The sequence below is a fragment of the Crinia signifera genome, chromosome 7 (assembly GCF_055691185.1).
Source record: "Crinia signifera chromosome 7, ASM5569118v1, whole genome shotgun sequence".
In the NCBI taxonomy this organism is placed as follows: domain Eukaryota; kingdom Metazoa; phylum Chordata; class Amphibia; order Anura; family Myobatrachidae; genus Crinia; species Crinia signifera.
Genome location: NC_139223.1, coordinates 82,477,180 through 82,502,653, shown reverse-complemented (window position 1 = coordinate 82,502,653; position 25,474 = coordinate 82,477,180). Strand labels below are relative to the sequence as shown.

The 25,474-nt window shown below is 36.8% G+C and overlaps 1 protein-coding gene across 13 annotated transcripts in view; it reads left to right on the top strand.

Annotated features, from left to right (window-relative positions):
* RBFOX1 (RNA binding fox-1 homolog 1) overlaps window positions 1-25,474 on the top strand; it is a 665,898-nt gene that overhangs the window by 575,239 nt on the left and 65,185 nt on the right. For all 13 annotated transcript variants that reach the window (XR_014450771.1, XR_014450772.1, XM_083153392.1 and 10 more), the window contains one exon: window positions 5,161-5,225. Coding sequence is in view for 11 of the 13 variants with exons in the window: in XM_083153392.1 (XP_083009518.1) it covers window positions 5,161-5,225 (65 nt within the window). In the remaining 2 variants the exon portion in view is untranslated. The remainder of the gene's footprint in view (window positions 1-5,160; window positions 5,226-25,474) is intronic.

Here is a 25,474-nt window from a genome sequence, read left to right as displayed (position 1 = left end):
ATCACTCCAGAGCCTGTGAGTCACTCTGGCTGCAGGGGTAATATGCAGGATTGTTTCTAAGCCAGGCAGGCTTGGCTGGGAATGCAGGTAAAAGAACCAAATGTGATGTATCAAGGGAGAACTGTGGGTAACTTCTTGAGGGGGGTCACCTTAGTGTATGCCCAGCTGCCAGGCCCTGCCAGCCATCAGAGATGCTCACTCGCCCCATTCCGACGGAGCTCCTCGCCACTGTCTTCTGCCTCCCCAGTCTCCATTGCTGGTCGCCACTGCCAACCCGAACCCCATAACCCTGCCCATCTCCCTGAAGCGGAGATGGGCAGGGTCACGCTACCCAGCCACCAAGTGACTGAGACACACGTGAGTCCCAGTCTGATGGAGTCCCTCTACACCAGCACTCACCAGCAGGGACGTTCTGGCGAGTGCTGGCAATGAAAGAGAGGGCTTCATCTGTATATATATCAGAAAGAGAGTGAATGCTGGGTGCCACTTGTGTACAATGTTTAGACATATGTCACAAAAGTGAAAATCACTTCTAATTAAATCAATAAAATTGTCGGTATATGCAACCCTTATAGATAAAGGTGTCAGCTATACCCTAAGGTAGAAGCCTTGGTATAAGGCTAAATGAAAATGTGCATGGAAATTGATGTGCCCTGGACTTGAACATAAGTGTTTAGGGACACACTAGATGAAGTCACCTGGTTGTGGTTTGTAAGCCCGTATATATTTGTCCAAAAATTATTGTAAGCACCTCAATTTTGCTCTATGCTAGTTTCCAGAGTTTATTATAATTATTTAATTGGTCTGATTAGAACTACTTAGTAGTGCTTAGTAGCATTTGTTTTTGGTACTCATCCAATGTAGAGTCCAGACATGGACTTATTTGTGTTCCCACAAATCAATCGCAAGATGCGTGGGATTTGTTTTGATTCAGAGGGAGCTTCAGTGGAGACTTTTATCCATGTAGAAGACATACAGTAGCAGCATCAGACTGGTCAAACTGCTTCACCAAGTGGTTTGAGTGCATTCAACTGTACATAAACTCCCCTGGTGAATACTTAGAAAACATGTAATATTCCCTTTGAAAATATAATACTTTTTATGCATCCTGAAACTTATTGCACACCCTGGTTTATATTTAAAATAATATTCAGTCTACTTATACAATTAAATTATTCAAATATTCTTGTTAATATATGCTTCTATCAATTCCATGCAAGTCTACAATACAACTAAATTCTAAGCATATAGGTTGTTGTTCTTTCTTCATTAGTGTTAGATTTGAATACCACAGGAAATGTGTCCTATTAGACAGTAGAGTGGTTAGTTCTAATTGGAACGTAAATGGTGTTTGTTTTATCTGTGGAGACCGGCCCCTGTTTGTTTATTGGCATGCTGAGATCATTTTGAAATGGTTGATATAACATTGTGGTCCACTGAACAAGAAGCTCTGCTGTTTCACAGTTTGCTAATCAATGCATCACTGAACACAACTCTGTGAAATACATGATTTTCTTTGACCTCTTTGTTTAAATAAACAGCCACAATTACTATTGCTTGTAACTGAATGTTAATTTAAAAAGAATACCAATTTACTAATATACAGTAAAAACACTTTGTCACTTTGCAGTTCTTAAGTTCCAAAACAGTGTGCTAATTTCATTTAAATGCAACAGCTGCATTGAGTATGATTTGTGTTGCACATGTTTATATAAATATAGCTGAGTGATAATGAAGCACCAAGATCACACATTACAATATTATACTTGCTAATGTACTCTAAGTTGAACTGTATATTAAATTAGTTAAAATATATTAAACCATAACACTTCTCTATGAAAACTGCTACCATTATTGAAGTGATACAGCTCCTGTTCTCACCCAAAATAAATCTTGATCTGAGACATCTAGTACACTTGTATTACAACTGGGAGTTAATGTATAATATATTAGATTTTCAAATATTTTAGATAATCAGAAAGGTCCAAAAGTTCCTGATTTTTTTGCACACATTTATGTTGCATATAATAAACGTATTAGTTACGTATTACTTACTGTTGATATATGCTGGCTGTACAAGTTGCTGTCTGATCATACTGGATCATTACAACCGGACTTGTACAGAAATAAGCTACATACCTAGGGCCTGATTCAGACTTGATCGCAGGGCACATTTCGTTTGCAAATGGACAAAAGCATATTGCACTGCAGGTGGGGAAGATGTATCATGGCTGCCTTATTCTTACACTACAATTTAGATTTCACCCTGAACATACCCCACCCAATTCTAACTCTCTATACATGTTACATCTGCCTCACCTGCAGTGCAGCATGGTTTTGTCCATCTGCAAAAATTGCAGCCTTGCTAACAAGTCTGAATCAGGCCCTTAATGCAAATTGCACAGTTGGATTACAGTCATCCAATAAACATTGACAACTGTAGTTAAATGAAAACCAATGGCGTCTCTTACCATTTTGGGGGAGGGGGGCTGCTGTAATGTGCCCCCCTCCCCTGCTGTGTTCCCTGCATTTTCAGATCCCCTACACTCCCCAACTTCTTACATACTGTGCATGTACTCGCTTAAGCCAATCACATCCTAACTGCTATGTTACAGGCTATGTTACAGGCTGTGTTTGAAAAAAGTCAGTAAGGAGCTGATTGGCTGGTCGTTTATCACATTGCACCATGACCTGTGGCTCCAATGCACTCCTGCAAATGCACATACAGTATTTTCCCATGCCTTTGGCTATATCCTCAATAGAGGAAGGATGTGCCCCTGAGAGTTTCCACAGAGAGACAGTTCTCATATACAGGCCAGACACTGCATATTACATTATGTCTCCACCACTGTATGTGAGTAATAACATACTCACATGATTGCAGGACTGGATTTGGTGAATCTATTATATACCTGCATTGTATATTCCAGCATTAATCCTTTGACATCCTGCAACCTGTTCTGTATGATTAATAAATTAAAAACATGTTATGTGGACTGACCACCATCACTCACCATCAACTAAATCAACATCTATAGGATATGCCCATAGGTGTATTCTCTATTATCACAGCTTATTTCAAATACTTAGGGGTGTACTTTTTATACCAGCTTCTTGTTTGGGCCATGATGTCTTTTTCTGGATTTATTATCTTCACCATGTTGGGACATCTGTTGCAGAAACAGGCTTTTGTACCCATTGATACAACCATAAGAAGTATTTTAAATGTAAAATAATTATTACATTGGTATTAGTAAGCCAGTAAAGCTGTACTTGTTCACTAAAACAGGAGCCAAAATGAAAAGCATGAGCCAAAAGAACCACTGAGCAGCATCTCTTTCCAAGTCCCAAAGCTCCATCTATTTTGTGATTCCTGTACACTAATTTCTGTGCATTCTAGGTGAGAAATGGCTTCACTGAAGGTTTGCATTGCAATACTTATTCTTGTGAGTCACATCACCCCTTTATGAAATTGATCAAACTGCCATAACCATAAGTTAAGTCCATTACATGAAAGCTGTACATGTTAGTTGTGCATTTAGTTAAGCTGTCCAATAACCACATAATCACAGTAGGAGGAGGGATTTGCAGTCTGTTGGGATATGTAAAGGACGGCTTACGGTATGACTGCTGAAATAAAGCTGCTAGTAAAAAGACACAAAGTAAACGGTGCTACAGGACTATAATACTGGGGTGACATTTACACGGCTGGAGCAGGTCCCTGGCTGCTGGTCTCACCAATTTGTGCAGCCTTTTCAAGAACGTCCGGCTCTGGCTGATATGTCTCCCAGGCTCCGGTGGTGTGTATAAACAAAAAGGAATTCACTCGATGACTCGTTTCCCCGCCTCTCTCCTCATCAGCGGCTTCATCTGATGAAGCCGCTGATGAGGAGAGAGGCGGGGAAACGCGTCATAGAGTGACTTCCTGTTTATACACAACACCGGAGCCTGGGAGACATATCAGCTGGAGCCGTTCTTGAAAAGGCTGCACAAATTGGTGAGACCAGCAGCCGGGGACCCGCTCAAGGCATGTAAAAGTCACCCCAAGTGTGGATTACAAATCATCTACTCCTAAACCACGGAGCATAAGTATCATCTTTATTTCTTTTATTACAGCGATATACAAGTGAGTCTGGTTGGGCTTATTCAGACCACACATTGAGTGTTTGCAAAGTGACTGTGAAGCCTTACACAAGGAATTTTGCATGACTAACGTGTCTGTTTTCTAAACAACTAACCCATCGTCTGTCAGCGAAACCTTGTGACATTATAGTCTAATCCAAATGCACACTAATTGCTGGGACCAGTATAATAGCTTCTTAAACAAGAATGTGGTTATATTAACACAATACTAACCAACGCAAAGCTTCCAACTGCTGTGGGATTTTGAATGAGTCTATGTGGATTAGTCTCTATATATAGGCTTAATATTTTTATGCTGTAGTTTTAAGATTATTAGAGAGCATTTTAATCTGATCTCTAAGTATTTGATAATACATTGAGCAAACATTGTATTAAATTGTCTCACCGGCCGGTGGTATTGTGAATATATTTCATTTTATATTGTTGAAAATAAATATTTTATTTTTTATCAAAATACCAGTGTTATAGTCCTGTAGCGCCGTTTACTTTGTGTATTTTTGTTCCATTTCTAAGGGAAGAGTATCCCTTATAGACGGCAGCCAGGACTATAATTGGTACCCTGCACTTTCACTTAACACTTCTGTTGGCTCTATGTTTTGAAACTGCTAGTAACTTGTGATTTTTCACAAAACATGAAAAATCTAAATTTGATCAATTGTGGCATTGGTCAGTTCCAATCAAGATTTATGGTGGCTGCCTCATAATGTAAAGCAATGGGAAAATGCAGAGAAAGCTGTGATCAGTCCCCTATTTTTATTGTGTTAAATATTAAGAAATCAAAAATCATGTATTCTCAAGCTAAACACCTGAAAAAAAAACACATATTTTGTTTGTTTAATAAATAGACCCCTTACAGTTTTAGCATAAACTGAAACTTTTACATACTACATTTGTATTGCATTGTTCATTAGCCAAATCAGAGTTCTATAATATTTACTTTTGATTATTTCAGTAACAAAATGAAAGAACTGTTTAAAATGATTTGCTATTACATATGGGATTTATTTTCTCTTCCAGGGCGGTTACACAGCCTATCGATATGCTCAACCTGCAACAGCCACTGCAGCTGCCTATAGTGACAGGTAAGACCAATAAATTATTAATTTTACTAATTATTGAGGAACACAAAAAACTGTTGATACTGTACATTACAATTAACAATGTGTGTTATACTAGAGTATGTTTGCAATATAAGTCATCCAAAGAGTATAAGTAATTAAATGGGCTATATCTGAAATTTTTGGGGGGATAAATATATTTTTAAAGCACCATATTATCTTGTGTACGTCTTGTGCACCTCATATTTTTTCTGATACAGCTCACTTAAAATGAGAAAAAAATGTTTCACTTAATGCCAATGTAAAACAAAGTCACAGTTGTCATTTTATAGCAAATAATAAATATATAAAAAATGAATGAATTGATAATAATAGCATTTTTACCTTTAAAACTTCAGGAAAATAATACACATTAAATGTGAAAATAATAGCAATAATTCACTGTAAATTACATAAACACTCACCTTTTCAGATCAGGTCAACATTAATCATCACAATGCTTTTTTGTGTCATTTATATTATTACACACTTTTACTACATTGCATGTAGTATATAGTGTAGTATTACTTCATAACACTATTTTAAGTTATATTTATGGTTTACATATCCTAGAACATACTGTACATTTATTATTTATTATATTGTATATTGCACATCTCTATATTCATCTCAAACATAAACATTCAATCACATTTAAAAAAAAAATTCCCAGTTTCATTTATTAAACAATTGTTCTTAAGTGGACAGAGTTATCACATTGTGTTATGGAAAAGGCAATAATGTAATCACTTATGTATTCTAAATATAGGATACAAAATAATTTACTCACTTATGTATTCTAAATATAGAATACAAAATAATGTACTCACTTATGTATTCTAAATATAGAATACAATACCGTTCTTGTTATTAACAAAACTGGATTGTCAACAAATTATCAAGTTAAAAACACAAATTAGTAAAACAAACAAAACTATAATCCACTAAAACCAAATTAAATCGTTTTGATGATTTAACATTTGTACAGCCATTGAAAAGATACTATTTATTCAACCATTTTGTACATGTACGTACAATTCTAAAGCATCTATCAGATAGTAAATGCTGAAATACATGATTTGAATTAGTCTTCCAGAATTTGAGTCTTCCAGAATACCCTCTAATCTCTTAAATACTCTTTTCTCGTACAGAATTTAAGTACCAGGCAATTGAGTGCCAAGTATAAACATGGGTCCCAATTTAGACCCGATCAATGGGCTTTTACTTTTTGCAAGCAAGTGATCCGTTAGCAACCTCCCTGCCTACTGCTGCAATGCGATTCGCAATTGCTCACCATTGAATGGATTGCCCCCTGTGTACAGCGGCCATGTAAGCATAGACTCACTCAGCACTGAGATGGATCTGGGGCCAGGAGCCATCTACGATTTTCCAGCAGCCAGCATATGGCCTGCGTTTAAATGCCATTGCTGGATGTGGCCACATGGAGGGCTTGCGCATGAACACTGCAAACTGGGGTCTTCTAATAATCGGCAGGGCTGTAAATTTGCAGCCCCATGAAATGGTGTAAATCAGGCCCACGGTCCTAACGATCTGATCTTATGCCCATAATTTAGCACAGTTATCATACTATACCATCCAACAATCCCATAGGTTAAGGTACGCTCCAAAATACAACAATAAAAACTTACTGTAGCAAGATTCCCTTAAGAAAAACAAGCCACTTAGTTTTCCCAATTCAGACCTGCTCTCTAGGCTGCGAGTGTTCAGAGGGAATATCCATTCATAATCACTCACCATTGAATGGATTACCCCCAGTTTTCAGGCACCAAATAAGTCTAGACTTACTTGTGGCTAGAAAGGCCGTGGGAAGAAGGTGGCCACTGATGATGTCTGCACACCTCCCTCCCAGCGGCCGGAGAATACCTGCATTTTCCAGCGCTCTACCAGAAAACACAGGGTTGCTGCAGGGTGTCAATCACCCTGCGAGCAGCCAGTGAATGCTACCCTTCATGGACACAGTGTACCGTGCACATGTAAGGTCATCCGATAAATAGAAATTTTAAAAAGTCCTCAAAAATAAGTATCTATTTAGGAAATTAAAGTAATCACTATCCTTACATGAAACAAAATATGAATCTTAATAAGAACACATAATGCAGCACTTAATATAAATATTACATAATGGTTCCTTGTATTAAATTCAGATTAATAGATTTTTTGGTACTTATGTAATATCTCGGCTCCCGTTTTTCTTATGAGACCACGTCCGCTCGCCACGCTTCGGGCACGGTGGCTCACTGCGCTCGCCACACTATATAAAATCAACTCCATGCGTAGTTGGATAGTAGGGGTATGAAAAAATGGGGTGTATTTAACATGGGAGCCCAGATAATACATAAGTACCGATTTTTTTGTCACCAAAATACACATTAACTAGTGATATGACACATGACAGTGCTGTCACACTTCAAATGGCACATGTGGAGACTTCTTTAAAATGGATTTAAAATAATTTTTGACATCTAAATCTATATACACATTGTTATGTCTAAGTTGACACTTGCATAAGGATTTCCAGAACAATATTTTAATACATCCATAGTTTTGATTCCCACCCATCATGTGTTTTTTTTTTAAATATCACATGTAATATATATGCAGTGTATATATATATTTATACTGTGCAATATATTATAAACATACACACATGGTGAAGAAAGCAAACAGTGGCACTTAGACTCTTGTGAAAGATTAACATATTCATCTTGGGAAGGGGCATATGAGTCCCAAAATGTTAGCATTATGGCTTTATGATATACTGACATTTCACAAGAGTCTGATTGACTTTGCTTTTTTATTTCACCTTGTGCCCATTGTGGCCACAGGGCACCAAATCTAACTATCACATCAGTGGAATGATGGGGCTACGTGGAATTATATATGTAGCCATTAGTCCATAATGTAAAGCTAGTGGGAGTCAGTCCTTACCAGAGATTTTAGTTCACTTTCATTAATTGCAGCTTTTCTTGAAAGGTTCCTTCTACTCAAAAGTCTTTCCAAATTTTAATGCAAAGGACAAAAGAATGCACACCATAGTGGATTTTAAGTAATAATATTTAATGGCAGCACACATAAAAACTTGCATCAAGGTTAAAAGTTATCAGTATTAACTTTGCCTGCCCAAAGAGTATGCAGGCTCTAAATGTGTCTCTCAAGTTCAGTACACCCAAGCAGCATAGTTAGTTTGAATATTGCCAGCACAGAGCAATGTATGCTCCTGTAGTCTCCTATAAAGTATCACATTTGGTTCACGGATTGGTGATGTTGCAATGCTGTGATATTATCTATGAGTAAGTGATAACTAACATCCAGGGAATCGAGTTGTAAGCTAGGCACTTTGAAAGTATCACTGGTACATTGCTTTATGCTGACAATCTGCAAACTGCCTATGTCTAGAGAATTTGAGAGATAAACAAATCTGTCCACATACATCTATGCTCCATGTGATGCAAGTCACATTATAATTAATGTGTGAGCTCTGTGTGACTCAGTATTGCTATGCATCTTTTCTGTGACTTTTTCTATTAAATAGCATCTTATTTGCAAAATTATGACTATAATTTTAATAAGCAGAAGCTGCTTGTGCTTCCCATTAACTCATTTTTGCAGGTAAGACACTGTTTCATATAAAAATCAGCAAAATAAATCACAGCGCTACGAGTCAGGCTGTAGAAAGAAAAGACAAAAGAAAGCTAGATGTAAATGGACAAATCTGTCTATGGATCTGAATCCCTTTTGGCAGGCAAAGTTGACTCTGTTTCTTTTTACCTTCATATACATTTTTATGTGTGCTGCTATTAAATGAGATCACTTTTACCCACTATAGTGCAGGCCCGGTTCTCTTTTGTGTGTGTGTGCATATATATATATATATATATATATATATATATATAGACGCAGAGGGTATCTGGCACTCACCCGTTGAAGTGTTGTGTTTCTCCGGAGGGTGTAGATATAGTGAGTATATGTGCGACACTCTCTGGATTTTTCAGGAAATAAAGACACTTAGTCCAAGTGCTGAATTCTATGTTTCGATTTTTTATAAACCTTCATCAGGAATTCCTGATGAAGGTTTATAAATAAACTGAAACGTAAAATTCAGCACTTGGACTAAGTGTCTTTTTTTACCTGAAAAATTCAGAGAGTGCCGCACATATACGCACTATACATATATATATATATATATATATATATATATATAAACACACACACTTCCCTTTTTCTTTAAATATTTGCATAAGCATACATTTCTGTCAAGGAGCTACCTTCTACAATATCCTATTGATCATCCTTAATTGGTCAAATAGTTAAAATACAAACTCCAGGATTTCTGTGCAGGTAAAAGTGTATCACATTGATTTGTCAGATAAAATGAATTTGATAAGTCAACAAAATATCATCAGTACATGTACATACATGTAATGCTTTATTTGTTTTATAAATCTTGTTGGAGACAGAGATATCAAACTATGGCATTTTATATGGCTACATTTTTAAATACATTTTTAAATAGAAATTTTAAAGAGTTCTTCCTTTAAAAAAATCTTGAATTTGACTATAGAATATACAGTTACAGATGCTATTACGTCTCTTTAAATTGAAACATACATACTGTATGTATAGAGCATGACATAGTTGCTTTCTCTGTTTCATATTTTGAACTTGCATGTTTAACTATGTGGGCATAATATCTACTGTTATAGGGGTACATTTAATGAACCTTCCAAAAATAAACAGAGTTGATATTGCCCATATAAATCAATCAGATAGTGCCTATAATTTCTCTTTGGCATTTTAGAAAGTTATACTACCTCCTCCCAAAATGGCTAAGCTTCCAAAAATGTCAGTCTTTAGTCAATATCCCTAATAATGTGCCACACCAACTGCCACCAACTGCTATAAAAACTGACTCACTGGCAGTTGATGCTTCTCCCTTGTTTGAATTTCTAACTGTGCTGCAGACCCTAATCTGGAGCCACAACTGCATATACTGTATATGCATTTTAAGCTAACATACATAGAGGAAGAATAAGTAGTTTATATATATATATATATATATCACCTGGAAAATTATATTGGACTGTTTTAAAACTTTCAACTTTTTCGGAATATGTGGATTTTTATTTTTTAACATACAATGTTTGTTTTTGCCTTGGGAAATAATATGTATACAAATATATCACATGGAATGATGGGTACTGTGCAATGCATGAATATATTGCAGTCTAAGTTGGTATAAAAAGGTCAATATATGATATAAAATAGTAAACATTTGCATGTGTGGCTGGCGCATGCTGTGTCAGAAAGGTAAGAGTTATTTTTATTTATATTTTGTTTTTGTTTTTGAACCTATATTGAGAGATCACTTTCATAAATGCCATGATGGCTGTTTAGTCATAGTAAGAGGTAGAAATACTGCATAATTTTTGTCATTTCATTTCAAGTCATTTGTAATGCCAGCATGTTTTAATTTCACAACTCCTGTGTAAAGTTTATTTTTCAAACCCAAACTTTTCTTGTGGCTTCTTATGATATTAAATGCTCTGCTGTAATGTGGTCATGCATATGTAGAATAATAGATGAGTTTTTGCATGTATGTAGTCAATATACATTGTTATAATTATAAATAATACAAAAATTATTAAAAATGTGTGTTGACATATTTAAATAATGCAAGTATAATTAATTCCACTCAGAATATCTCGCAATCATATGTGTCTACAGTATTTGTTATTTAGTGCTATATTCCTCAAATATTCTACTATATAATCCGAGTAATGCTTTTTTAGCGTGTTCATTAAATGCTATATATACTTCAATGTCTACAGCATTTTTTTTTCCAGCATTTGCATTTCAGTATTATTATTATTATTTTATCAAATAATTTGTAGAAATTATTTAGAAACAAGATGTAATATTTGCAAAGATCTTGAAATTTCATTGAATGAAAAATAGAATACTCAGAAACTATGTTTATTTGCTATGTCCAATATCAAGGTCCTGTTTAATTAAAACATACTCCCACAGAACCAGTGATTTGGAATTTATTAGATCTTAAAATAATTTAAACTAACTTTAAATGAAATGAAATTCACAATAAAAAGTAGAGTACATTTATTTACTGTGTATTCCAAGTACAAACACTCCATGCAGCAGTCTATATGCAATCCATATCACTTACAGCAAATAGATTTGAAAGCAGTCCTATTACTGTATTTATATACTGTATAGTTCAACAACTAGATATATTACTTTTAGCACTATTATTACCTATTATTATCTGATTTATGCATACCAACAGGCACAGAATATTACCTGCATAGTGTACTATTTTAAACTATCACTATTTTAAACTATCAACAGCATCTATTAATTAATAGCAACAGTTATGATTTTTATGATAATAGATAAAAAATATTCAATTAATCTGTATATAGAGAAAAATGAAGACTTTAAGATTAAGGTTTTATTGTTTAAGTAAGCTGTGGGTTTCCAGTAACTGGCTATCATTCAGTAAGTATTTGGTTAGTTTGTCTGGATAATTGTCTAGTTCAGTGGCTCACTCACAGTACAGATATTAGGCATATCCGTGCTTTATCACAGGTGAGTAAATGAAACTGAAGCAATAATTAAGCCTCCTGTGCTCATGCATGGATATGGTTACTGAAGTCCCTGGACTGTGAGTGGGCAATGAAGTCTTGGTTTGGGAAACACTGGTCTTGTCTCACAATTGGCAAATGCAGAAGTGAATGGATGCTTGGTCAAAATACTGAAAAAGTCATTTTCTCATATGGAAATTTTAAGGCAAATATTACATGTATGGGATCCAATATGAGGAGAGTGGAATCCATATATTCTTTTTTAGTTTAATAGTTGGCAGGTATGACTTATAGTACAGTATATACTGTATTAGGGATGTCCACAGGCCCCCTTGTTTTGGTTTTAATTCACCATTATGTTTTGTTTTAGTCAAAACCACTATCATGTTCAGTTCTGAATTTCTTTAAAATTAATAAAAATCTATAAACATTAAGGAAAAAAAACAATAAAAAAAGAACAGCTAACGTCTTGTAATTTGTACCTATTTATGTGTGATAAAAAACCTGAGTTTAGTTTTTCAATCTGATTCCCAAACAACAGACCTGAGCCATGACTCAATTCCACTCAGAATCCCACAGTGATTCCAAACTGAGATTTGATTCAACTCAAACACCTCAAAGTTTGTATGTGTGTTCATATTTCAGGAAAACTAAACCACACATCTCTATTAAACATAATATGAGTTTTCATGTGCATGTAAATGGATGTTTTTTTTTTTAAATTCTATATCTAAAGGTAGTACAGGGCATTCACTGGTACCTTGTCCACATCCATCTACCAATTGTAAAACAAGGAGCAGATTTTACATTTTGAGATTATGCATTTTGATTCAAAAAGGTGTTTAAGATCAATACTGATCTTGCACTTTAAAAAATTGAAAAGGGATTGATAAAATGTTCCACAGTATCTAATGACACTTGAACTGTTTTAACTCAAAGAAGTACATGTATTGTTGAAAAGTGCAAAGTGAATATCAGCAATGTTACACAGCAGTTTGCAGAAAATAATTCAATTATTCACATCAGTCTCTGCTCTAATGAAGCTTACACTCCATATTCCCTATCACATGGACACACTTACACACTAGGGTTATATTTTATGTGAGGTCAATCAACATACCCAAATGTTTATGAAGTGGGAGGAAACTGTATCCCCCAATGGAAGAACACACAATCTTGAGGGGGATATATAAACTCCACACAGAATGGGCATTGAGAAAATGTTTAATTCGGTATTGTGAATGATTAATGCTAACTATTATGCCAATCATATATAACTGTGAGGAAGTTTGATGGGGAAATGGCCTGGAGAAGTCTGAGTAATCAATCATATTTCTGACAGGAACATACTGTATGATAAGTTGAAAGAGAGCCTAAATTGCCTGATTTTGAGAAGTAAAATATAGAAACTAGGAAGATTACTTAATGAAAGAGTCTCACTAAATGGGTCAACTGTGAAGTGTGCTGAGGAACATACCATAATGTTCCCTTTCCTATTAGTTCATTGACTTTGAAGGTTATTGAATTCTTTTCTAGAAAAGCAAAACAAACAACCACATTAACTAACTATACATCAGGATCAGTGTTAATCCCTGTACCAGTGAGGTTTGGAACAGATCTGAAAGTTGAGAAAACTAATTAATTTTTTAAATCTCAATCTTTCCATATCCATGATATAAACATATTGTTCATCCTGAAGAAGTATGATGTATGCAATGAATTCAGGGTCATCTTTGCTTAATTAGGGTATTTTAACTAAGAGCATTGTCTATTACAAGATATTTGATCTTATTTTGCTTGTTGTCAAAGTTGTAGTTTGAAGAGCATGTATTGAGTAAAAGTGATGAAAGGATGACATGTGATACTTGGCCTGAATATATAGTTTGCTCTATAAGATGATTTTAGCACAGCACTATGCAAAGCCATCCACAAAACCACTCATCTGCTGGTATTACCAGCAGATGAGCGGCTTTCCCAGCGATGATGCGTGAGCGCACAGCAGCGCTCACTGCTCATCGCTGGGGCATACACACTGGGTGGCTTGGAGCCGAAAGCCACTCAAACTGGTTGTTTTGAGTGACTTTTAGCTCAAAGTCGCCCAGTGTGTATGGGCCTTAAGCCATTCCATGTGTTTCAAAACAGACTTTTCCCCAAGATATTGTATGTGTCAGAAGCATTGCTGCAAAATTACAATGCATGAGTTCACTGGACTTTGGTGCTGGTATTGCTTAAGGTTGCTGCATTTAAGATGCTAACCTGTGTAAAAAGCAAAAGTCAGCAGTCCAATATACAGTAAATGAGCCATACTTTATGCTGCATACTTAACGTAAAAAAAATAACTAAATTACTAAACTTAAGTGCCTAGTATTTTGTGTCAGGATCCATCCTGTCTAGGTCCATAGAAACATGTATTCGTCTGTGGGCAGATGAACTGGGATCAATGGGCTTTACATAAAGCTGTATTGAGATTAGCTAAGTACTTTAATAATGCTACTTGCTGGAGTAGACTCTTGGAATTACAAGACAAGTAACCAGGCTGCAATATGTATCAATGGAGTCAAATGTTGTACACCATGCTGATATTGGTGGAATTAAACACTGGACTGGAACTAGTTGATGAGAGCTGGACACCAGGCTGGAACCAGTGGATCTGGACTCAGGACTAGGACCATTGGGCAGAAGCTAAATACCAATCTGGAACTGGTTGAACTGGATGCTGGGCTATTGCCAGTGGTTTCTTTGTGAATGAGCAGCTGGCTAGTACTAGTGGTTTTGGATGCTGGACTGAGACCAGAAATTTTGTGACTGGACAGCAGCTAGTACCAGTGGATCTTGATGCTTTATTGGGACCAGTGATGCTGGTAACTTGGAATTGCTGGGTTCAGCTTTGCTACAGAGCAGGTTAAATCTGAGCTTGGGCTAGTAATGTGGTAGAATCAGGACATTTGGAACATGTGTATTAGTACTTGTACTGTTGTAGGAAGCTGAGGTTATGGACACACAAATAATAAATGCATGTTGCAAGAGAATTTTGGCAATATCAGGAATACTATGTGCCAGCGGTACAGAACTGAGGTGTTAATCCTTTGGAAATTACATCCGCTAGGAGACTGGATATTAAATTTCAGTGTGTAGTTAACAGTGGAAGCTTGTATCCTGGTCCCACATAGGTGCAGCATTCTTGGCACCTGTACAATGATGACAGGTGCCGGGACTGGGGCATGCGCAGTACAAACCTCTGTACTGTGCATGTGGCCAGCTTCTATGGGCTGATTCGACAACAGCCCATAGGAGGGAAATCATGGTTCTGGTACCTGTATAATACAGATGACAGGCACCGGGACCACCATGTGCGCAGTACCGACATAGGTACTGCACATGCGCAACTCCCGGATTTTATGGGCTGCCACTCGGCAGCCTGTAGAGAGGCATCCTGGAGGGAAGGAACTTCTACCAGTGGGACTGCCTTGGTTACTGGCAGTTAAGATTTCCAATTGGAAGTCACTTCCAGTCACAGTGAAGCCAGTGCAGTCTAACAGATTGCATCTGGATTCACTACAGTGGCTGATTTTACCTGGGGGGGTGGGGGTGGTTAACCTATTATATTCCTGTAAGCAAGATATTTATTTGCTTAAAAGAATGTGATAGGTTAACTACACACTGAAATGTAAGAGATCTACATGATGTGAAGGATGCACTATTCCAAAAGTAGAATGCAGCTGGTTATTTGCAGATGTGGGTTGAGCTCTGCAGTGCTTGAAATCAGTAGACAAAATACTCTGGAGTAGACTAGGTAAAGCACTCAAGTGTAAGCACCAAATTCAAGAAGAACCGATAACTTGAGAACACTGGAAATGCTTGTAATTAGTAAGTCCAATTGGAAGCAATACTCTTGTCTTGAGAGACAGACATAACAGGTAATACTTGTAACTTGGAAGTCTGAGACATAGCTGATTATATACATTGGAAATAGCTGAGAAATCTGTGGCTTGTAAAGCTTCAGTCACAATGGTGCATGTACAAATGGAATCCAGCAATACTGAGGCACTGTAGTGAAACTAGGATCTGCATTCTTACTGCTAAATTACAGTAAGCCATGATTTCATCAATGTAATGTATTGCTCTGTTATGCGATTTAATGAATAGTAACAGTTTATGTAGTAGCTGCAGGTCACAGTTTGGCTGCCAGAGTCAGCTGCAGCAAGTAGAGTTTTGACTTGAGGAGAGGCAGTTAGCTAAAAAGATCCAAAATGGTGACATTCATGCATCAGCTCCACAATACAACTACAAAACCCTACCTGTTGGACAGGTATGTGATGAATCACATAGAACATGATGAAGTGAGTGTTGAATCCATATTTCGGACATTCTGTTTGCAGTAATGGGACAAATAAGACCATAAATATAGGTAAAAGAATGAAGTCCATAATCACTACCTGTATGATTGCTCCATGCACCATGTGGTGCAAACAGGCTATGCAGCCACAACTTTATCTTAAGAAATACTGTTTATTGACATGATTACAGATACATTTGATTATAGTGCTTGGCTATTAATAATAAAATCACCCTGTAACCTAAACCGGTGGAGAGTTTATAGTACAAAAGACCAACTGATTCCATAAAATGTTGTCTCTGCATTGAGAGAAAGATAAATAGGGGGAGTTTTTTAGTGTTTATCAAGTGAATTAGTTCAATAATGCATCTGGTATTGTTTTTTTTTTTCTTTTTATGACCAGTGATAATGTAAAGTTGTTTGCTACAGACAGACTGCAGTAAGACTGTATTTAGGCATGATGCCAGGATATTTGCATAAATCTTGATGTCTATGTGCAACAATAAACTAGGTTCATAATAAGCATATATAGGGGGAGTGTCAAACATCTGTTTTTATGATGCAGTTCTGCAATTCTGCTCCAGTGGCCAGTGTACCTGTATCAACTGAGTCAGTTGGTCCAATGGCTACAATGATGGCTTAGGCACTAAATGGAACAATAATGTCCATTATGCTCTAGCAGATTTGGAGACAAAGCCATAGGGAAATTATTGTTTACAATACAGATGTTCCAATATGCAATTATTGTGATAGATATTGATCTTGATGGACTTAAGGTCGGTACCTTTACTAATTTCTTCTTTATTTTATTTTATTCTTAAGCTCAGTTGTATGTGAAGTGCCACAAATAATTAGTCTTACATAGGTATAAAAACTATATATAAACAAGCTGTAGTATTGCCTTAAATTGAACACCCTAGCTCACTGTTGTTACATGAAGGTTTTTGAAATCTAAGTGCAGACATACATAGAAAACATCTGGTCAAATTGCACTTGCCTCCATTACATATACTGTTTTTCCATATTTGGCATAATTACAATATAATTACAATATAGTAAAATAAGTTAATCGTATTGCTCTATAAATGTGAATTGTTTATTACAGCATCAGAGTTATGTGACTTTTTTAATATAAATAACCCCCCAAAAATATGATTCTGAGACATTCTTGGAACATGATTATTCTATAAAACAGTTTAATTTAAAATGAGATATAGAGTAGATGGCATTTTCCATCCCTGATATATTTAATAGAAAATGTATTGATTTTATGGACAAGTACTTTATCCTGGAGGGTTTAACAACTGATAGATCCAATTAGATGGCTAAAACTAGTTTCTAGAAATCTGCGTGACATTTATCATTAAAAAATTTTGAAGCATGCTATCGTATCTCTTTCCTATTTTTGATGGCTAGACTCATTATTAGAATTACTACACAGAGTCAAAATACAATGATGAGCACTATACTAGTAATTTACTGTACAAACAGGAAATTGCAGTGATGTTATAATGTCATACAGTAACTTGTAAAATGATGTTCATTAAGGAGCATTGAACTAAAGGTTCTCCAAAATATGTCCCTAAAGGTTCTACAAAATATGTCAGTAGAAAGACAAAATATGTCTTTCTACTGACTCAATAAATTGTCAATTATCTAAGGGAAATGAGTCCCCCCTAACATTTACTGCCCATTTATAGACACTGTTGATCAGTGTTTCCCAACCTCACTCCTCAATATACAGTACAATAACAGTACCGTTTTAATGACTACATGCTTGCACGCAGATGGCCAAATCAGAAAACCTGAATTACTAATTAAGTCACCTGTGCTTATATATGGCAATTGAATAGTCTGGACTGTTAAGGTGGCCATACATCAGAAATATATTGTACCCAATCATACAATCTCAATTGATTGTAAGATGGATTGTATGCAGATTGTGTGCACATTGTGTGTCCAAAAACCCCCAAGGACTGCCGGGGAATCGAAGGGAAATTGGACACAATCATGAGCGCAATCGATCTTAAGATCGATCTTTCTGATGTATGGCCAGCATTAGATTGCCTGAGGACTGTGGTTGGTAACCTCTGCTGCTGATAATCCCTCCATACTGTATACTGCTTCACACATTGTATAGAACACATTTAACCATGCTTAATTAATGTTAGGGAAACTAACTATCTAAGAAAGCCGCTGACACCTAAAAAGAGGCGGAGAATGTGTCATTTGATCCACTATATTGAGCAACCATCTTATTTGAATCATTTTGGGATCCCCTCCATGCCTGCACCATCTTTAAAAACAAGAACTGTGACCTTACTTCCACTACAACCCTGAGGGCTGGAATTGCTAAAGCCCACAGGATATGGGAGATCTTCCCCCAATATTGCATTTTTTCTTTTAATCCTCTCTGGCCAGACAGTTGACAAGAGAACTTTTTTTTCATCGAGTCAATTTCACATCTGGTACTAACTCCTTAATAGGACATAATAGTCCTAAGAGATTTCTGGACTTTTATGTTCCCCTATACAGTTCTTTTTTAAAACCAGACCACAGCAATTAGCAGCTATATTCAAGGATACTAATTCAACTGAAATTATAGCTGGTGTGGTTATTATTATTAGTTTTATTTTATCGTGAATTGTTCGCATCACTGGCCAGGGAATTGTAGTAGTGTATGTATGTTATTGTTCTTTAATATATATTGTTTCTAGTGCGATAGTTTATCTATATATTTTTTGTTCTTTTCTGTTGAATTCTGGGAATTGGGACTTCCCTATATATTGCCACAAGAACCCTCTACGTATAGTATACCTGTGTGTACACCACCTATATAATCATATCTACACACAGCTGGTATATATTTTAAATCCAAATAATTTAAATAGGACCATTGTGTCGACCGGATTCAGCGCCAATATTTTTGTTCTTGTCAATCTTTTGGGATTGTCTCTAAAATGTATTTTAACACAGATGGCCCAAAAAGTGTTTTTATTGAAATTAAAAGAATTAATACCAAATTCAAACATGCTTTTATTTCTCTATCTTATAAGCAGTACTAAGAAATAATTTGTAGTTTTTATTTTGCCAATAATCCACATTTACAAAATAGTAAAAAGATTAAATTTATCTGTAGGAATTGACAACAAAAAAAGGAAGAAAATGGTAGGCAAACATAGCTTACTACTAAAGAAACTAGGCAATCTACTGCATTAAAAGATCACTTTTTAATATGTAGGAGGTACAGCTATTCCTACCCTGTCAGTGGTAGAGATGTGCAGTTTGGGTCTTTAGATATCTGTACCCACCCAAATGTTGTGGATCAAAACCTAACCGAGACACAATACAAATCTCCTGAAGTGATCCAGTCCCAATATGGATCATCCCATGTTTAGGAATTTGAAGTTAAAATCTAAATTTTGGGTTTTGGATTGTAAAAAATTAGGTGATTTTTGCTGTTGTTATTAATTTTCATGAAATATAAAATCCATGATTCAAATTTTAAATTTGAATTATGAACCAAAACACTTTTGGGTAACTTTGCAAAACCAAAACATGGCAGTGAAGTTAGAGACAACACCAGTCACAAGACTCCATGCACATCTTCAATTTATGTGAGGACATCATGGTTGACAAAGTTTTCCTCAAGACAAAAAGGTGAAATTAGTGGTGAACATTTGGTAATGGAAGACATTAAAATGTATTACTTTGGTGATGATTTAAGCCATTTTTCAAATTGTAGATATATAGAGAAAAAGGGGTTGTTAAAAAGCAATATATACTAAAGAGTATCAATCAGATTCTAGCTATTATGTTCTATAATGTGATAGATATATAATAAGCACAATCTGATTGAATGCTATGGGCAAAATTTCACTTTTAAAAATCTGCATTTTAGTAAACATATCCATAAGGGTCTAATAATTTTACTTCTACAGTAATTGTGTTGATATTATTGCATAACGACTGAAATTGAGTTTTACAGTATCATTAAAGTTTATTTAGCAATACATTATTGTTACTATCAAATTATTTAATGTGTTATCAGTCACACTAGATACACAATGAACTGAGGTTTGTATAAATGTAATTCTCCAGTTATGGTGGTAATGCATCAATATCATGGGCATGGCCTGCTCAAAATTCCAGTTGAGATAAACATATAAACTTCAGTTTCAGTCAATTTTTTATATTAATTATATAAAATTATATGAATTGTTGTAATTTGCAAGGGAGATCCATCCCTCCATTTTCAATCTCTGAAATGTAATTACAGTACTTCCACTTCTCTTTCCCCAAGTTAAGATTTTTATGCACAAGGGTAGAAGTCCTTGTCTACATCTGTTAGCCTTTACCTGTAAAGGAAACAAAATATGTTTACAGTTAAAATGTACAGCTTAATTCCAGGGTCTATAACTTTGTCCAATGCTGTATACTGTATATTCATTTGGTGTCCCTATACTTGGGATACAGAGGCGTAGGGAGGGCGGAGCCACCGGTGCTCATGCTCTGGGCGGCGATTGGTCGATTGGCGCCGCCGGTCTGCCCCCCCCCTCCGCAAATGATCCCTGCATCGTACTATACAGGGCCTCAGTGGCATCACAATGTGGGTGCGGGGGGTGCGGCAATTATCCGCACTCACACCGCACTGCACCCCACCTTCCGGCTGCTGCGTGGAATCACCCCCCCTGCCCCCCACCCCCCGCTGGCCAGGCTCCAGCAATCACAGCTGCCGCCAATGAAAGCCCGGCTTGCTGCCCCGCACGCACCTGTCACTCACTGTGCAGGGGGCACAGGAAATACTCAGCGCCTGCGGGTGGATGTCATCAGGTCTCTGGGGGCCGGAACTCTGGAGCAGTGGTTGTATGGCAGAGACCCCGTGGAGGAGCCACCACCAGCGGGGTCTGCAGGGAGCACCAAAAACTCCAGACTGCTGCCCCATGAGTGAGGCTCACTGCTGTGCCCGGGTCCCGTTACTGCTGCCCGCCCTGCGCTTGATGACATGTACCCTTGATGTAGAAGTCCCCCCTTTCACGGAGAGCAGTGGCAGCATCCTAATTCTGATCCTAATGGTGAGTTGCAACTCATCATAGGCTCCTGCAGACAATGCAATTTAAGCTAATTAATGATGTTAATAAACTTGGGGTTTGGGGGATTCGTGGGGCCCAGGGGAGGAGGGGGGGAGAGTGGGGAAGTGAATCTCTCTGGCTTCTGCTGCCGCCCTGCTGTGCTGTAAAGTATATATCTTTATCTGTATATATATTTATGTACAGCTGTCAGCATCTTATATAGCGCAGCAGGTTCCATCACAGTGTCTTAAATAGCGCATCAGATTTCATTACAGTGTCTTATATAGCGCAGCGGATTCCATTACAGCGTCTTGTATAGTGCGGCAGATTCAGTTACAGCGTCTTTTATAGCGCAGCAGATTCCGTTACAGCATCTTATATAGCGCAGCAGATTCCGTTACAGGTTCTTATATAGCGCAGCAGATTCCTTTAGCCACGCCCCCAATTCATTACCGGGGGGCGCGCGAAATATGCCCTTGCTCTGGGCACCATGGCACCTAGCTACACCGCTGGCGATATATCGCTCAGTGATATATCGCTCAGTATCCCGTTTGCATCAGTGACAGAGATAGTCGCTGATGAAAAAGAAACAACCGGGGGAGCCTGGCAGTGGAAATCAGTTGGTCGCAGGAACATGTTCCTGCAACCAACGATCACTATGGGGAAAGAACGGGAGCGCTCACCCAGCGATATATTGCCGGTGCACACTCCCATCGCGGGCAATATGGTTGCTCAGTGACCATATTGCCCGTGATATTAGCAAAAATCACCCCTGTGTGTACACACCTTACCACTGAATTTAAGATGGGTCAGAAGAATCTTTTTGAAGTTTGTGCCCATCTACTACTCTGTGATTATACTGGCTGACTGAGTGGTACTATTGCCACTCAGTAGTACCACTTAGTCCACTACATTGCCAAACCTTTCAACTACTGATAGATTTGGCAAGGCCGCATAAATAAGTAAGTAAAAAAGTAATTGTAATTTGAAATGCCCTAGGTCATTATGACTCAACCTCAATATCCCCATGTTAAAACAATATGAAATATATTTGACTGAAGTTCAAGTTATACAAATGACACTTTTTAAAATAAATTTACTGTGTTTTAATATGTTCACGTTGGTATAGGCATAGGGAGTGGAAATACTGTAACATCTCAGCTGTTTCTCTGAATGGAAATTAATGTGTTTCAACTGGTAGGGAAGAGTGTGTTTGATTGAAAAAATGTAGTATCTTTCAAAACTCCTTAAATGTGGATTAGCAGTAGTACCCATTATCTTGTGTTAAAATAATGTGGTAGATGATCTAATTTTTGAATTGGAAAGCCTTGTTGGACTACCACATTATTTCTACATAAAGAAAGCTTTTAATGTGAGATAGCGAGGTTACTATTTTTTAAGGGAGGATTATTAGTAAGAAACACAAATTGTGGTATTTATATACCTGTATATTTATTTATATGTATTATTGAAATGTCAATAATTTCAATAAAAAAATTATTATACTGCCCATTGGGTTATATGGTTAGAGTAAAAAGAATAATGGCATTTTCTGAAACTAAAAAGTATTCCAGAAAACCCCACAGCAGCTAGGGATAATTTGTATGAAAACCACATCAACATAATAAATTATATTAATGTTGTAAAAAGGACAAGCGCTATCATCATAAAATAGCTAGAAAAGGGGGCTGAGAAAGCATGCAGCAGTACAGGGTTTAAATAGCAGCATCATTTTATGTAGGAAGCTTGCATTAAATAAATAATACTAATAACACAGTAATAACAATGATAATACTAATAAATATACATAGATACAATAAATGTTCAGAATGAATGTAACAACAGGAAAAAGGTTCATGGCCTGTAGAGTTTACAAAGACTATTTTAATTTAGTGCATATGCATTACTGCTTTGGACTTTTACTGCACCTTGACTTATCATATTAGAATTACTGCGGTGCAGTGAAGTGAGTGGAAAAACATATAAATATTACTTTGTGCCATTTTCTCATTGCAGTACTATAATGCTGCAGCTTGAGAAGCAAGATCCTAGAAACATAAAGCATTGACAGCACACTTTGTGCATAGGAATGGCCATACCATAATCCTGTCTCTGCTACTGACTGTGTGTGACCTTGGACAAGTAACTTTCCTTGTCATAAATTTCACAATGGAAAGGAAATTTGCATCTTAATTGTGATTCCCTGCATGAATAATAAACAAGAAAAGCAGGTTTTACATGTAATGTTCTGCATCAGAGATATAAAAGTGAACATGGGATTCCGTATTTTTTTTGGTCAAACAGCATGTTTCCCAGCTATTAAAATATTCTTTGAATGAAAACATTGCATGAGGTGTAATCAGGGATAAACTAGATATTTTATGTTTTTTACAAACTTGACATTTTTTTAATCCATGTCTCCGCATGACTTAAATTGCATATTGGCACTTATTTCTATTTTGCGCTTTAAAAAGAGACAAAAATTAATTCTAGCCAAAGAAAAAGATACAAACAATTCACCTAAAATGTTTGTGAAAAAAAGAGAATTGTCATTATTATTACTATAACCAATATACTGTGTAATCTAAAGTAAGACATAAATATACAGTACACTTCAAAAATATCAATGACAACTCTCTCTTCTGGATTTTGAGATATATATATAAATAACAACTTGCATGTGTGCAGCACTCCAACCTGTGCAGTAATGGGGAGTTTCCCGCCTGGATTCACCGGCCTGGAGCAGCAGGTGCGTGATATAGAAGCTTGATGGACAGTGGCACTCACAATATGAAATAAACAGTCAGCAGACCAGGGTTGTATCCCAACGTTTCAAACCCCCGTGTTTTTTTTATCAAGGTGCATTAGACAAAAAAATATCTATCTATCTATATATATAGATTTTTTGGGGGTCCGCACTCACATCCAAGAGTGAATATAGTAGTGGGGAGCACCATCAATGAGATCCCTAGGGGGATATCCAACTATAGTAGCAAAGTCCAGCATCCATACAAACACTGAGGAGGGCACTAACCAATCGATGCAAAAGTGATTTATTCAAATACAATCCATATCAGGTGGTCGACGTTGACCTAAACAGGTCTTTATCAAGACAGAATAGCCGTAATAGTGATCCAGCAGGATGATAATGGGATACTGACCACTGATGCCAAACCTCCAAATATACCCCTCCCAATCAGTGTCTAATTAGTTAATAACCCACAGCCATTCACTGACAGCCATCAGTGGAACATATGATATCATAGGCGGAAGTGCCTAAAAATATGTCTAATAAATGACGGGTTTAAAGCCCAAGCATGTTAATAATAGGGCTGGCATAAAAGAACTTACCCAGGTAACCAGTCTGGGAGCATGCCGCAGCACATACAGGAATCAGAGCCACCAGATCAGCTGGGATCGGCGCCCGCTATTTAGAAGCTCCACAGCAGAAGCCGGAAGTCTTAAGCCAGAAGTTGGCTGGAAGCATTGATGCTAGATGCGTGTCACCGACCAGAAGTGGGTCTGGTTATATGGGTTTAAAGGCACTGTCTTGCCCATATACAAAATGGCCACCATACATATATCTATATAGGTAGCAGCAGGGACATACAAAATCACTGGAGGGTATTAGTATTCTGGCAGTAACATCTAACAATATTATTATACACTGCATGAAAAAGAAAACAGTAAAACAGATAAAATCTAGTGCAGGTTAAAATGATGACCAAAGGTCATAATCAGAGGTTGAACAAGATATGATCAATGCTATGGGGTCAATAATGAATATTAAACAGCGTCATACAGATATCAGTGCAAAAATAAGGTAATAGACCAATCTAAATATAACCCTATCAATTATGATAGAACAGATTAATAGCACATAATGAACAGAAGACCAGCAGCGAAAATGCACCTAGAACCAGCATCTATTGAAGGAACATATTAAGAGGATTATTCTCATTTAGTCCATTAGGGGCCAGAGTATTTTGTGAATAAATCCAACGTGCCTCCAACTTTTTCAATGTAAGAGTACGGTTGCCACCACAGACATTTTTAGGGACATGATCGATCAGCATACACATATAAGTGTAGCTACCTGGTGGCTAAATAACAAAAAATATTTAGCGACAGGTTTGTCGGTGTCCTTGGTCAGCAGTGCAGATCTTATAGAAGCCCTGTGATTGGCCATGTGGTCACGAAAGCATC